Source organism: Bos indicus x Bos taurus, chromosome 18 (assembly GCF_003369695.1).
Source record: "Bos indicus x Bos taurus breed Angus x Brahman F1 hybrid chromosome 18, Bos_hybrid_MaternalHap_v2.0, whole genome shotgun sequence".
Classification (NCBI taxonomy): domain Eukaryota; kingdom Metazoa; phylum Chordata; class Mammalia; order Artiodactyla; family Bovidae; genus Bos; species Bos indicus x Bos taurus.
Window position 1 is genome coordinate 25863848 of NC_040093.1, and position 17090 is coordinate 25880937.

Here is a 17090-nt window from a genome sequence, read left to right on the forward strand (position 1 = left end):
CAGGCATAGTTATCTCCATGTCTTAGCAATTGTCAATAATGCTGCTATAAACATAGGCGTGAGTGTGTCTTTTTTAATTAGTGCTTTTTTTTTTTAAGAGACATACCCAGGAGAGGGTTATAATAAAGAGGAATTAGGGATGAGAATAACACAGTTTAATGCAGTTGAACTATGTAAATCTCTGCTTCTGTAGATCATTTTCAAAGACATGCTGCTGAAATAAGGCCACTGTCCCCAAGATACAGGCAAAGCTGTGTTTTCGTCATGTGACAGCGCACACTCTACTCACCATGCGTGCCTTGAATAGTGCAGGGATGAAGGACTGGTTAGACAACTTGAGAACCCTGAGGGAGTCCTTCAGGACATAGATATTGCCAAAGTCAACTTGACTGGGATGTACATAGATAACTGGGCCTTCTCCGATGCTCTTTAAGTGACATACCTGCAGTCCATGCAAGAGAAAGAATACAGGGATGGCTGAAATGGTGGGCCTTTAAAATCAAATTGAAACGGAACCTTCTAAGCATCCCTTTATAAAAAGCAGGGACATAAAAGGTTGCTATTAGAATCGACAGTCCTTCTCCCTGATATTATGTAGTGAAAGGCCACAAGGATGGCCCCTCTGATCAGACCCGTGGATCTAGCATGGAATTCCTCCCTTAAAATAAAGCTTTGCTTCCCTGGGTCAGCCCAGAGCCATGCACCGATGGGAAACCAGAATGACAGTTCAGTATGTGCCACCAGAACTCCAGTCTCAGGAACACTGAGGGGTTAAGGACCAGCACTTCAGGGCTGGATGTGGCTGGACTGAGTCCCAGTCCTTTTGCTGTACTAGCAATATGACAAGGGTACCCACCATGCAAAGCTGTGCAGGTTGGGGACTGAAATTCGCCTTGCTCTCCTTCCTTTCTGCTATGCTCTCTGCCAGGCACTCTGTCTGCCCAAGGAAGGGGGTCTTTTTCTTTCATAAAATGTTTCCTGCTCAGCAAGGTACATCTGTGCTGCATCTGTGCAGGGCAGGTGTGTAGGCTAGCAGGTTACCTGGATGTGGCACCTTTCAGCTGGCCTGCCTTAATGACGCTGCTTTATGTCAGATGGCTTATCTACATGATCTTATATGGAAGAGATAAAAGCAAAACCCTAGTTTATTATACTCTCTAAGCAATCAGAATCACTTCAAACAAATGCATGTTGACACCACCCAGCTTCCAAGTAAATCTGATGGCTAGGAATTCATAGCCTATTGGGTAACTTCCTTCAAGATTCGTCCTTTGATTCAGCTCAAGCAGCAGACAGCTTTCCATGTCTCCCTTTTCTCAGGCTTGGAGTAACTAAGGTTCATCGGTGGTATAAGTCCAAGAATATAATAGGATATGCTGTAACATAAAGTTGTGTATACATATCCAATAACCTACAGGAAAAGATCTGGTGAGCAGTGGAGGAAATCAATCTCAGAGACCACATGTAGCAAGCTAGGGATACCTAGCTTTGTAGTAGGAACAATTGAGAAGGGGTGTGCTGGTCCTCTGTCCTCAGAGATTCTGGTTTCATGGGTCTGGAGAGGGGTCAGGTGTGTCTGTATGTGTGAGAAAAATCAATTGCTATAAAGCATCATTTTCAGATGTATCCACAAAACAGATTCCCAAAGTAACAGCCCTGGTATTTTACCACTGCAGAGAGAAAATGAAAGACTCTAGAAGACCAACAACTAGAGGATACGCAAATACAGTGAGTACCTTACAGGCAAAGGTTAGAATGTCCCCACAAGAAGCACGGCACTTAGAACTGCAATTCTGAAAACAGGCACTCACCATCGGGGGATCCTGGCTCCCAAAGGTGGAGATGTAAACTGTGGACCTGTATTCCCCAGGGACTTGGGTCTCCAGGGTCAGAGGTATGTGAACTGTGCTGTGCGGGGGGATGATCCCACAGGGCGTGGGACTAGACAGCAGCACAGCGGGCACATCCTGATACACCTAGTGGGGGAGAGAAGCTAGAAGGATAAGCAAGCCTCAGGTTCAGTATGAAACCAGTAGCACATGACATTATTTTGAAACAAGCATTGTCCTGAATCCACAGAGGGTCTTATAATGTACCCTTGTTAAAGCAAGTGAATGGGGATGACCACCTCAATTCAGCCAAAAGGAACTCTGGCTAAGAGAGGTGCACAAGCCCCAAATCCAAAGTGTGCGACCCAGAAAAGTGCAGAATCATCCACAATGTGAGTTAGCTCAGGACAACGGCTTCCCACGGCCAAATTCCTTGAACAGGCCTTTTGCACCTTCATGCTTTAATCCCCGTCCACTTCACCCCTGTACACTCCATCAGTAGAGGCCACTGGCATTTCCTGAACACGTGATACTGCTTTCACCTCCAACCTTTTGCAGTTGCCGTTACTCTTTCTGCAATGCCCGTACCCTCTGACCTGCCCCCAACTCATCCTGAAACCCCCAGGGGTGTCCGGGCCCTAAAGTCCAGGCACTTCCTTTGTTCTCAGGGAGCATCCCTCAGTCCCTTTCCTCAGCATGCACTATTAACATGTCCATCTTCTCCAAGGGCTATAAATGTCTTAAGCCATGACCTGGGCCTCTCTCCTCAATACCTGCCCACTTTCTGGCCCAAAACACATGCTCAGTATATGTTTTTTAAGTGGAAAAAACAGGTAGGTGAATGAATGAATGTTGTCCATTGTTTACTAGTGTGTGTTCTGCAGCACATTACTAAGTTTTTATGTAACACAAATAAAACTTTAAAAATCCCATGCTTGGGAGCCCACACCCAAGCCACTGCCTGGGCCACTCAGTCATCCACCTGGACACCGGAGCGGGCTGCCAGGCCACCACCGCAGTTGTTCAGGTTTGAAAGAAGCCACAACATACAACTCTAAGCCACAGACATACAAGAGGGACATTTCCTTAAACAAGAGTCACCCCTGAACGAGATCAAGCCTGAGCCTTTGGAGTGGGAGCACTGACTCCAAGACCCTAGACTACCAGAGAACTAACCCTAGGGGGTATCATATAGTGAGAATTTGTACAAAGGAAACCACCTGAATATAAGACCCAGCATCACTCAACTGCCAGTAGCGCCCCCTGGGCAGGACACCTCATCCAAACAACAAAAATACAAACCCAATCAACAGCAGACAGGATCACCACCTCACTCAGCCTTGCCCATCAGAGGAAAAACAAACAAAAACTCAGCACAAATCTTACCCTATAAGAAGCTTACACAAACCACTGGACCAACCTTAGGAGGGCAGAACCAAAAGGAAGAAAGAATTCAACCTTGAAGCCTGGAAAAAGGAGACCTCAAACACAATAAGTTTAAAAAAATAATGAAAAGGCAGAGAAATGCTACACAAATGAAGGAACAAATTAGAAACACAGATGTCCAAATAAATGAAGAGGAACTAGGCAAACTATCTGAAAAAGAATTCAGAATAATGATAGTAAAGTGATCAAAAACCTTGAAAACAAAATGGAGAAAGTGCAAGAAACAATTAACAAAGACCTAGAAGAATTAAAGAATAAACATGCAGAGACAAACAACACAATTACTGAAATTAAAAATACTCTCAGTTCAGTTCAGTTCAGTTCAGTCACTCAGTCGTGTCATACTCTAGAAGGAATCAATAGCAGAATATCTGAAGCAGAAGAACAAATCAGTAAGCTGGAAGATAAAATGGTGGAAATAACTTCTGAAGAGCAGAATAAAGTAAAAAGAATGAAAACAACTGAGGGCAGGCTCAGAGACCTCTGGGACAACATCAAATGCACCAACACTTGAATTATAGGGGGTCCCAGAAGAAGAAGAGAACAAGAAAGGATATAAGAAATTTTGAAGAGATTATAGTTGAAAATTTCCCCAAAATGAAAAAGGAAATAGTCAATCAATTCCAACAGGCACAAAGAGTCCCATACAGGATAAACCCAAGGAGAAACATGCCAAGCCACATACTAATCAAACTGCTGCTGCTGCTAAGTCACTTCAGTCGTGTCTGACTCTGTGTGACTCCATAGACAGCAGCCCACCAGGCTCCCCCATCCCTGGGATTCTCCAGGCAAGAACACTGGAGTGGGTTGCCACTTCCTTCTCCAATGTGTGAAAGTAAAGACTGAAAGTGAAGTCACTCAGTCGTGTCCGACTCTTAGCGACCCCATGGACTGCAGCCTACCAGGCTCCTAGTCAAACTAACAAAGACTAAACACAAAGAAAGGATGTTAAAAGAAGCAAGGAGAAGCAACAAGTAACATACAAGGGAAACTCCATACGTTTAACAGCTGATCTTTCAGCAGAAACTCTGCAGACCAGAAGGGAATGGCAGGATATATTTAAAGTACTCAAAGGGAAAAATCTACAACCAAGATTACTGTATCCAGGAAGGATCTCATTCAAAACTGAGGGAGAAATCAAAAGCTTTTCAGACAAGCAGTACCACCAAACCAGCTTTACAACAAATGTTAAAGGGACTTATATAGTCAAGAGATACAAGAGAAGAAAAAAGATCTACAAAATCAACCCTAAACATTTAAGAAAATGGCAATAGGAATATATATGTCAATAATTACTTTAAATGTAAATGGAATGCTCCAACCAAAAGACACAGACTGGCTGAATGGATACAAAAACAAGACCCATATATATATGCTGTCTACAAGAAACCTACTTCAGACCTAAAGACACATATAGACTGAAAGTGAGAGGATCGAAAAATATATTCCAAAAATATACTTGCAAATGTGAAGCAAAAGAATGCCAGAGTAGCAATCTTCATATCAGACAAAATAGACCTTAAAATAAAGAAGATTACAAGAGATAAGGAAGGACACTACATAATGATCGAAGGACCAATCCAAGAGGAAGACATAACAATTGTAAATATCTATGCACCCAACATAGGAGCATCTTAATACATAAGACAAACACTAATAGACATAAAAGAAGAAATTGACAGTAACACAATAATAGTAGGAGACTTTAACACCCCACTTACACCAATGGACAGATCATCAAAAGAGAAAATTAATAAGGAAACACAAGGCTTAAATGATACATTAGATGAGAGGGATCTCATTGATATCTTCAGGACATTTCATCCAAATGCAGAAGAATACACCTTCTTCTCAAGTGCACATGGAACATTCTCCAGGATAGACTACATCTTGGGTCACAAATCAAACCTCAGTAAATTTAAGAAAATTGAAATCGTATCAACCATCTTCTCTGACCACAACGCTATGAGACTAGATATCAATTACAAGAAAAAAAAACTGTAAGAAACACAAACACATGGATATTAAACAACACGTTTCTAAATAACCAACAGGTTACTGAAGAAATCAAGAGGGAAATAAAAAAATTTCTAGAAACAAATTACAATGAAAACACAACTCAAAACCTATGTGATGCAGCAAAAGCAGTTCTAAGAGGGAAGTTTCTAGCCATACAATCCTACCTCAAGACACAAGAAAAACATCAAATAGACAGCCTAACTTTACACCTAAAACAACTGGAAAAATGAAGGAAAAAAATCCTCACAATTAGTAGAAGGAAAGAAATAAAGATCCGAGCAGAAATAAATGAAAAAGAAATGAAAGAAACAATAGTAAAGATTAATAAAACTATAAGATGGTTCTTTGAGAAGATAAACAAAATTGACAAGCCTTTAGCCAGACTCATCAAGAAAAGAGAGAAGAATCAAATCAACAAAATTAGAAATGAAAAAGGAGAGCTTACAACAGACAATGCAGAAATACAAAGGATTATAAGAGACTATTATGAACAACTATATGGTAATAAAATGGATAACCTGGAAGAAATGCAAAGATTCTTAGAAAAGTTCAATTTTCCAAGACTGAGTAAAAATAAGTAAAAAGTCACTCAGTCGTGTCTGACTCTTTTCGACCCCGTGGACTATAGCCTATCAGGCTCCTCCGTCCATGGGATTCTCCAGATAAGGATACTGGAGTGGGTTGCCATTTCCTTCTCCAGGGGAGAAGTTACTGCTGCTCCTAAGTCACTTTAGTCGTGTCTGACTCTGTGCGACCCCATAAACGGCAGCCCACCAGGCTCCCCCGTCCCTGGGATTCTCCAGGCAAGAACACTGGAGTGGGTTGCCATTTCCTTCTCCAATGCATGAAAGTGAAAAGTGAAAGGGAAATCGCTCAGTCGTGTCTGACTCTTAGTGACCCCATGGACTACAGCCTACTAGGCTCCTCCATCCATGGGATTTTCCAGGCAAGAGTAACTGGAGTGGGGTGCCATTGCCTTCTCTTCCAAGACTGAACCAGAAAGAAATAGAAATTATGAACAACCCAATTACAAGCACTGAAATTGAAGCTGTGATCAAAAATCTCCCCCAAAACAAAGGCCCAGAACCAGATGGCTTCACAGGAGAATTCTATCAAACATATAGAAAAGAGCTAATGCCTATTCTTCAAAAACTCTTTCAAAAAATTACAGAGGAAGGAATACTTCCAAACTCATTCTACAAGGTCACCATCATCCTGATACCAAAACCAAACAAAGACAACACAAAAAAAGAAAGCTACAGGCCAATATCACTGATGAACATAGATGCAAAAATCCTCAATAAAATTTTAGCAAACAGAATTCAGCAACACATCAAAAAGCTCACATACCATGATCAAGTTGGGATTATTCCAGGAATGCAAGGATTCTTCAATATACCCAAATCAATCAATGTGATACACCATATTAACAAACTGAAAGACAAAAACCAAATGATAAAGCTCAACATTCAGAAAACGAAGATCATGGCATCTGGTCCCATCACTTCATGGCAAATAGATGGGGAAACAGTGGAAACAGTGGCCGACTTTATTTCTCTGGGCTCCAAAATCACTGCAGATGGTGACTGCAGCCATGAAATTAAAAGATGCTTATTCCTTGGAAGAAAAGTTATGACCAACCTAGATCAGATCAGATCAGTCGCTCAGTCGTGTCCAACTCTTTGCGACCCCATGAATCGCAGCACGCCAGGCCTCCCTGTCCATCACCAACTCCCGGAGTTCACTCAGACTCACGTCCATCGAGTCAGTGATGCCATCCAGCCATCTCATCCTCTGTCGTCCCCTTTTCCTCTTGCCCCCAATCCCTCCCAGCATCAGAGTCTTTTCCAATGAGTCAACTCTTCGAATGAGGTGGCCAAAGTACTGGAGTTTCAGCTTCAGCATCATTCCCTCCAAAGAAATCCCAGGGCTGATCTCCTTCAGAATGGACTGGTTGGATCTCCTTGCAGTCCAAGGGACTCTCAAGAGTCTTCTCCAACACCACAGTTCAAAAGCATCAATTCTTTGGCGCTCAGCCTTCTTCACAGTCCAACTCTCACATCCATACATGACCACAGGAAAAACCATAGCCTTGACTAGATGAACCTTTGTTGGCAAAGTAATATCTCTGCTTTTGAATATGCTATCTAGGTTGGTCATAACTTTCCTTCCAAGGAGTAAGCCATGAAGTCTTTTAACTTCATGGCTGCAGTCACCATCTGCAGTGATTTTGGAGCCCAGAAAAATAAAGTCTGACACTGTTTCCACTATTTCCCCATCTATTTCCCATGAAGTGGTGGGACCAGATGCCATGATCTTCGTTTTCTGAATGTTGAGCTTTAAGCCAACTTTTTCACTCTCCACTTTCACTTTCATCAAGAGGCTTTTTAGTTCCTCTTAACTTTCTGCCATCAGGGTGGTGTCATCTACATATCTGAGGTTATTGATATTTCTCCCAGCAATCTTGATTTCAGCTTGTGTTTCTTCCAGTCCAGCATTTCTCATAATGTACTCTGCACATAAGTTAAATAAACAGGGTGACAATATACAGCCTTGACGTACTCCTTTTCCTATTTGGAACCAGTCTGTTGTCCCATGTCCAGTTCTAACTGTTGTTTCCTGACCTGCATATAGAGGCAGATCAGGTGGTCTGGTATTCCCATCTCTTTCAGAACTTTCCACAGTTTATTGTGATCCACACAGTCAAAGGCTTTGGCCTAGTCAATGAAGCAGAAATAGATGTTTTTCTGGAACTCTCTTGCTTTTTCCATGATCCAGCGGATGTTGGCAATTTGATCTCTGGTTCCTCTGCCTTTTCTAAAACCAGCTTGAACATCAGGAAGTTCACGGTTCACATATGTAGATAGCATATCGAAAAGCAGAGACATTATTTTGCCAACAAAGGTCCGTCTAGTCAAGGCTATGGTTTTTCCAGTGGTCACGTATGGATGTGAGAGTTGGACTGTAAAGAAAGCTGAGCGCCGAAGAATTGATGCTTTTGAACTGTGGTGTTGGAGAAGACTCCTGAGAGCCCCTTGGACTGCAAGGAGATCCAACCAGTACATCCTAAAGGAGATCAGTCCTGGGTGTTTATTGGTAGGACTGATGTTGAAGCTGAAACTCCAATACTTTTGCCACCTCATGCAAAGTGCTGACTCATTTGAAAAGACCCTGATGCTGGGAAAGATTAAGAGCAGGAGGAGAAGGGGACGACAGAGGATGAGATGGTTGGATGGCATCACTGACTCAATGGACATGGGTTTGGGTAGACTCTGGGAGTTGGTGATGGACAGGGAAGCCTGGCGTGCTGCGGTTCATGGGGTCGCAAATAGTCAGACATGAATTAGTGACTGAACTGAACTGAACTGATAATCTCAATAGATGCAGAAAAAGTCTTTGACAAAATTCAGCACCATTTATGATTAAAACTCTTCAAAAAATGGGCATAGAAGGAACCTACCTCAACATAGTAAAGACCATATATATAAGCCTACAGCAAACATTATTATCAATAGTGAGAAACGGAAAGCATTCCCCCTAAGATCAGGAACAAGACAAGGGTGTCTACTCTCACCAGTATTATTCAACATAGTTCTGGAAGTACTAGCTACAGCAGTTAGAAAGGAAAAATAAATAAAAGAAATCCAGATCGGAAAAGAAGAAGTAAAGCTTTCACTGTTTGCAGATGACATGATACTGTACATAGAAAACCCTAAAGATAGTATCAGAAAATTAATAGAGCTAATCAGTGAATTTTGCAAAGTTTCAGGATACAAAATCAATACACAGAAATCACTTGCATTTATATATATTAACAATGAAATATCAGAAAGAGAATTTAAGGAATCTATCCCATTCACCACTGCAACAAAAAGAATTAAATATCTAGGAATAAACTTACCTAAGGAGACAAAAGAAGTGTACACAGAAAATTATAAGACACTAATGAAAGAAATCAAAGATGACATAAACAGAAAGAGAGATAGTCCATGTTCCTGGGTAGGAAGAATCAACATGGTGAAAATGACTACACTACCAAGTGCAATCTACAGATTCAATGTGATCCCTATCAAATTACCAGTGGTATTTTTCACAGAATTAGAACAAAAAATTCCACAATTCATATGGAAACACAAAAGACCCCAAATAGCCAAAGCAGTCTTGAGAAAGAAGAATGGAGCTGGAGGAATCAGCCTTCCTGACTCCAGATTATACTACAAAGCTACAGTCATCAATATAGAATGGTACTGGCACAAAAACAGAAATATAGACCAATGGAACAACACAGAAAACCCAGAAATAAACCCATGCATCTATGGGTACCTTATTTTTGACAAAGAAGGAAAGAATATACAATGGGGCAAAGACAGCCTCTTCAATAAATGGTGCTGGGAAAACTGAACAGCTACGTGTTAAAGAATGAAATTAGAACACTTCCTAACACCACACACAAAGATAAACTCAAAATGGACCAAAGACCTAAATGTAAGACCAGAAATTATAAAACTCTTCAGTTTAGTTCAGTTCAGTCACTCAGTCGTGTCCGTCTCTTTGTGACCCCATGAATCGCAGCACGCCAGGCCTGCCTGTCCATCACCAACTCCCGGAGTTCACTCAAACTTATGTCCATCGAGTCGGTGATGCCATCCAGCCATCTCATCCTCTGTCGTCCCCTTCTCCTCCTGCCCCCAATCCCTCCCAGCATCAGAGTCTTTTCCAATGAGTCAACTCTTCGCATGAGGTGGCCAAAGTACTGGAGTTTCAGCTTTAGCATCATTCCTTCCAAAGAACACCCAGGGCTGATGCAGCCTAAACCTGCCTTGGTTCTGTGGCCCCAACACTGGTCTTTTGGAAGTCCAGTGCACTATTCATTGCACCATGGAGTCACCTCACTGGTTTTTTATTTTGCAATTGTAGCCAAATAAAACCATTTGATTTTCTGCATGAATTTTTATTAGAGTAGTACTTATAGAATTGAGTCTTAAACCCAAACACTTCCTTGGTAAACTGTATCTCATTAGTCACTTTCCATTTACTCGAGTCTATACAGATATTTTTGAATTGTTTGTCCAAGTGTTTAAGTGCTTAATCTCCCACCTAGATAGGTATAGTGCTTAGTCTCCCACCTAGATAGGTATAATGGCATGTGGATAGATCCATTTCATAAAACATTACGGAACAGTTCCTCCTTTCTCCTTCATATATTATCTCTAGCTTTCTGGTACAAAAAGTTCATTTATAAATACTGTATTAGCATATCTTAGTGATTCTGTTCAAGTCACAGCCATAGAGATAAATGAGAACTCCCAGCTCTGCCTTATTTCCCATGCATGGTGAATTCACAGGCAATAATTTGCAGGTGCAACTTCTGCATGTTGGCCTAATTGACCCTTTCCCCTCTTTATCAAAGGCAATTTCCCTCGGAAATTAACAACTGTTTCAACCTGCAGCTGCTCACTTATACAGGGGGCAATCCAGCTGTGGCTTTATAACCCCACCCCCAGGTTATCCCACAGTTAAAAATCAGAATTACGTAGATCATGTGGTCAGGAAAATGGCTCTTTCAAAGGACTTCTCTTTCTCACTGAAGGAATTCAACTGAATGAAAAGCAACACTGAAAACGGATAGAGTAACTTGCCTGAGGCAGGACCCGGTAGCATCCTGGGAGGTTGTCATCATTGACAAGCTGGATCGTTTTCTTATATGGATACTTCAGGAAGCAACGCCCGAAGTCCACCTCTGTATTAACCACATGGAGGTTAGGTACAATACACCTGCTCGAGGGAAGGAGCCCATTAAAGAATTCAAAAGGATGAAGGGAGAGCTTGTTTACATATGGAGGACACAGAGTCCCAAGTTAAACACATTTGTCACTGTCACACAGTAGTTTTCCTCTAATAACTACATTAATCATTTTCACATCTTCTCTCCTGTCATCTCTAAGCCCCTAGTAACCACTTTTTAATCAAAAAAGGGCTAGAAGCAGGACTCCTTAAACACTGTCTTCTGTGGGTAATGACTAACATTTCCATTGTTTTTCATATTTGGCCTTTTCTCTGGCGAGGAGCCCCCAAAGCACAAGTTCCTTAGGATAGTGCATCTGTTTCCGTGATAAACAGGGTCCTGACTCGCTGTGACACTTTGGACCAGTCAGAGTCCCCTGAGGACCAGCAACAGCTCGCACCATCTAAATAATGGTAATAATTCTAATTTCCATGCGGAACAGCTGCCTCAGATCAGTGGGCTCAGGCAGCTGCTCGACCCAGAACTGGCACTGTGACAGTGGTGCTCAGTGTGAAGGGGGTGTTGTGGGGGAGAGGAGGGAGGGATGGAAGGCCTGTGTGTGCAGACTGGCCTGTTATTAGGTGGCCTGGGTTTTCTTTTGCGTCTGTTAAGTCCCCAGGTCTGCCCCGCCCTGCTGCAGTTGCACGGCGCAGTGCCAAGGTGAGGAGTGCCGGCGTGTGAATCAGGCAGAGCCAGGTGCAGATGCCGACCTCACCGAGCACAGCTGGAGCCAGCTACTCTCCCTCCCAGAGTCCCATTTTTGCTCATAGGTAGAAAGAAGATAATCTGAGGGACCGACATTAGCATCAACTCTTCCTGGGGCAACACAGAAGATGGTGTGAATGAAGGGACGGCGCGGGACCCCCTGATGGCTCGGTATGAGAGGATGAGCCTGCGGTCCCTGCCCGGCCACTCGCACTGCTGGCTCTCTGGGAGAATCACTTTAGGGAGCACGTTCTGAAAGCAGCTCCTCTGTTGAGAGTCTGAGCAGTCCTTACAGACTGCTCCAAAAGTAGTGATATAGAGTCTTGACCGCAAGTTCGGGTTTTAGCGCAAGATGAGGGTTCACTTTTAGTTAGAATGGGAGTTGTCAGTTGACCCAGCGATTCTGGTAAAGCTTATCCTTTACTGCCTGAAACATCGGGGCTGACAGGACTCTTAGCATTTGACTTGGTCACAGAGTATACATGCTAGAAAACTCATAGCCTCCTAGAACCCATCCCCCACTTTTTTAAAATTCAGGATTTTCTACTTAGAGCTGCAGGGAAAAGGCATTGGAAAGTATCAGAATAAAAGAAAAATAGAAAAGAAATGCAAGCCTAGACAAAAGGTCAAACTTTGGGATAGAGAAGACCAAACAAAAGAGTTTTTCCACTGTTGTTGAACAAATGATTAGTGAAGTCTCTGGAGGGAATATTAAGCAGATTGTGGCAAGAACTTGACCTTCAAGTTATTTTAGGGCTGTCCCCTGACTTCACTCAAGCCCAAGACAGAGGAAATGGTGCTGGTTATGATGACCCCACCAACCAGCATACCTGTACCTTCTTTAATGTACATCTTCCTAAGGTTCATGAAGGTCCTACATTCTAGATACTGGAATACTGCCTGTTTCCTTCAGATGGTATTTTCATACACACTATCAGGTCCCAGATCTTGACACTTGTTTACTTTGGCAAGAGCACGGCCTATGATTTTATTTAGGACCGTGGTCAGCATCAGTACGTGACACACTACGCTGAGAAAGGCTGTAAATTTAGGGAAGGAGACACAGTCAACAAATGTCAGAGCCAGGATCTTAACCTGACTCCAGGACCCACTATTGCCTCTATTAAAAAAGAGAGACAAGTTGTGATGGTTCTGAGAAGTTTATGATGTTAGTGAGGGCCTCGTTTTGGGGGGCCACTTGCAGCCTGCCTTTAAGTCCTACTGACAATGTCCTGGAGCAGGGCCATGAGCACCACTCTTTCTGCTGCAGAACTCTGGAGTACTATCTTTAAAGATAAAAATAAAAACCAGCAACTGCTCATCTCTTCCTGATAAAACCTTGTCAAGTATATACATGGAAAATCAGGCCCATTAAAGAACACTATTATACTTAACACCTAACATACGCGTCCCTCCTCATATCTCCACCAAAGCTGCGTTTTCTCATATAAAACTTTGTCACTCCAATATCAGATTCTTCTTCCTTTCTCAGGAAAGGCAGCAAACTGGTTGGTTGCTCCTGTGCTGCCTTCCTCCTCGAGAGCCAGCCCATTACTGGTGGCTTAGGGGAGACTGGGAAAGAGAAAGCAGGTGAGTGTGATACCTTGCTGTAATTAGGAGTGCCAGCACTTCCTCCCCGATGCCCTCCACATCCACCACCAGGGCCAGCTCATATTTCTGCACAGTGTTGGAGCATAAGGTCACCTGGAAAGAAAAAGGTAAAAAGCTGCTCTTCTAAAAGGCCAGCTCTCCCCCTGCACAGGGGAGAAGCGGGCCAGGAGAGGAGCACACGGATGAGTGTGGTTTCTAAGTACTTTATTAGAGGATGTATGGCATTTAACATTTTTAGTTAAACAGGCTCCGTTTCAGGGTCAGGGCATGCTGAGTTGTTTCAAAGGCCAGGTTAGATTCTAACAAACGGCTTTTGGTATAATAGGTCTGCTGAATTCTGAGGGGTAGTATCAAAGGAGCCACAGATCTGGCATGAGGGAAAACCAGGCCCTGAAGGACATCAACATCAAACAAACTTTAATTACTGCAATTTAAAGTGTTCCCTATGCCTCTGGGCTATATAAATTCTGAAAATTCAGTACAACAATAAAACACCACAGCTAGATTTCACTTACGGCAAAATAAATGAATATAACCAAGTCAGTGATAGAAATGGTGTGAGAAATAAACTAGTCTTTTTTTTTTAACCAAAATCTTGTCGTTCCTCCCCACCTCCCGTATTCATTATTGGAGCAGAAAATAGGAAACTCTGAAGAAAGGTTAATCCAAGGACAGTATCTGACCAATATATTTTACCCTATGTTTGTATTTATTGTTGTGAAACTTGACATTTAGGCTTTTGAAGCCTTGTCACAATTTTTAATTGCTTTAAATGATTTGTATTGGAAGAGATACTTGTAAGTGTAGAAAACAGCTTCTGGCATAGGTTATGGCTCTTCTATCTATAAATTATGCATCAGGTACTAATTAAAATTTTTTTGGTTGGAAAGGGAATTGTTGGATGCAAATTTGAATCCAGATAGACGTAGTTAAAGTGCAGATCAGGAGGGAAAACTGAGGCTTGGAGAAAGCTTTCTGAAATACAAAGGAAAAATAAAGCAAAGAGGGAGTCGCTGATTTGGAAGGAAAACTTGGCAGCTTTGGAGAGAAGCAGCCACTACAGCGTCCAGATTCCTGGACTGGCTCTAACCCTGACTTATGTCTCTGAGCTCTGGTTAGAGGAAGTGGTTCTGGCAGAAACCTGCTGGACAGATGCTGTCTTCTAGAATCTTCCTGAACTACGTGGGAGAAGATCCACAAAAGGGGGGGAATAGTAGGTAATATGTAAGGTAAGCACTACTCTGTAAAAAATAAATTCGTTCACTGCAGCTGCACCTCTCCTTGGGCAAGTCACAATTAGCAACTGCTCTGATCTGAATGCTGATGTCCCCACCTCCCACCGCAAATGTACATGCAGAAATCCTAACTCTCAAAGTGCTGATTATTAGGAGGTTATGAGGTCATGAGGGTGGAGTCCTCTTGAGCAGGATGAGTGCCCCTCTAAGAGGCCCCAGAGAGCTCCCTCATCCCTTCACCAGGTGAGGGTACAAGGAGACATCAGCAGTCTGAAATCTGAAAAATAGCCTTCACCAGAACCCTACCATGCTGGTACTCTGACCTCGGACTTCCAGCCTCCAGATTGTAAGAATAAATTTCTGATGTTTATAAGCCACCCTGTCTCTGGTATTTTGTAATAGGAGCCCAAATGGGAAGTTACAACAATATGTGATATCAAACCTCACTGTATCCCTGAAGAAACCCTTAGAAAAGCTGAAACCTCCTAGAATAGATTTAGGATGAATAAATTCATGGTGAGGTATTATAAAGCATTTAAAGCAAATTTGGGGGGTAAAATTCACAGCTGAATTAAATATTGAAAGATAATGACTAAAGAGAAAATTATCACCTTAGCTGTAAAGTCATTTTTTCTTTTCCAGAAGAGATAAAATCATTTAAAATTAGCAGCCTTCAGTGTTGCTAGACCTAACTGCTTCCAGAAGCAAAAGTAAATGATGGGAGACAGTTAAAACCTTTTTTAGTTAGCTTTGGAACAATTCTGCTGTTGGCACTATGAGGCCATAAGCCAAGCGTCACACTGTGGACCTTAAAACACTGCTGGGAACATCACATCCACATTCACCAGGAAGCTCAAATTCAGGTTAAAAACTTGAATAAACTGGATATCATCTGGGGCATAAACCTGGATACTTACTAGTATAAATGATTTGAGTCTAATGGAAGACCTGATTGTCAATGAGCTCTTAATATTGATGAGTGAACTATTAGGCACTGAGCAGTGACTTCAGCAGAAATTACTAGAATCCATTGTTCTGATACAGGCAACGCATTCAGACTGATGGAAACCTACTGAAGCAGTGTCAGTTCTTTGGCCCAATCTATTTGTATCTGGTTTCTTTTGCCACAGTAGTTTACTTCCTTGTAGAAATAGACCCACTTTTCCATGTGAATTAGAGGCACTCCCTCTCATTGACACTGGGCAGATAAAGCAAATGCTAGATGTGGTCTCAGTAACTATTTGACAGTTCAGCTGTATGGCTACATGTGCTGGAAGGCTGAGCACTTTACCCTGATAGCAGCAAATCCCTGGGAGCGAATGGTACCGCAGCTGGGGGTTATGGTGAATTCTTTTGGTCTTATTACAGGTAATTCATCCTTGTTCCAAAATGGTTTTTGGTTGTCTGAATACTGCTCACAACTTGAAATGCTTTGCTGGCCAACACCATCCCCAGGGACACGCAGTTTGAAGGTCATGGGGACCAAGGAGGTATTATTGAGGGAACATATCAAGGTATGAGGAAACCCTGGAAAACAAAATATAAGGTGAGAAATAAATGCCCTATGATAGCTTCCCTCTAACTTCAACCTCCCCTCTCAGTGCCAAACCTCTTAAATGAACTGGACAGGCAGTTCATCACTGCTATTTATTTCCAGCTCTCCCCGGTATTGTTTTCAGTTGCACAACCAATAAATACATTTCACTCATTCATTCAATGAGTACTTATTATGCATTTACTATGTAACAACAATAGACATGAAACAAACCACTCTGTCATCATCCAGACCCCTCTCCAGAGGCAGTCTCTATAATCAGTCTGTTGAGTAATCTTCTAGAAGCACATTTTGTATTTGATTTTTACATAGAAATACAATTTCCCCCAAGGAATAGCAGTATATTTGCTCTTTTTATTTGCTGGTGTGTGAAAGGAGAAGCCCACGCAGTTTTGCTTGCTGTGTGACCCAGAGCCTGCCAACACATTATATAATTCATCCTAGACTTGTCAGGCTCTTGCTCTTAGAGTGGATGACACAAAATCGAATACTAGTCTCTCCTGAGAGAGACTTTACGGTCTGCTTTTGAGCTGGCCAAAGGCTAGCTGGCCAAAGCTTTCACCTCCCTGAGACAAAACTGCTTTTCAGTGTTATTTCTAGCCCTCCTAGATTCAGTTCAGGGAGACTCGTGCTCCTTTCCTAAGAGCTGTGGCTCCTCCTTGCCTGGCAAGCAATAAACCAAACTCTGATTTTGGATTCCCTAGGTGGTCATTGTATCTGCTACCATTTTCAGAACAAGAATGATCTAAAACCACAAGAGAATAAACATGCATATTTCTATTGGATGTAAACACTTCTCTCTCTATGTTGAAACCTACTCTGATGAAGTACAACTGGTCTCCTGGAGTAACTGCTGCAGTACTGCTGGGAATATTTTGAACTGATCTACTTCTCCCTCTCTGAGC

At 42.3% G+C, this 17090-nt stretch overlaps 1 protein-coding gene across 1 annotated transcript in view; it reads right to left on the reverse strand.

The window, feature by feature from the left end:
* HYDIN (HYDIN, axonemal central pair apparatus protein) overlaps positions 1-17090 on the reverse strand; it is a 347261-nt gene that overhangs the window by 175971 nt on the left and 154200 nt on the right. The window contains 5 exon segments of the mRNA XM_027516055.1: positions 290-442; positions 1812-1976; positions 10934-11069; positions 13388-13488; positions 15922-16157. Of these exon segments, the coding sequence (XP_027371856.1) occupies positions 290-442; positions 1812-1976; positions 10934-11069; positions 13388-13488; positions 15922-16157 (791 nt within the window).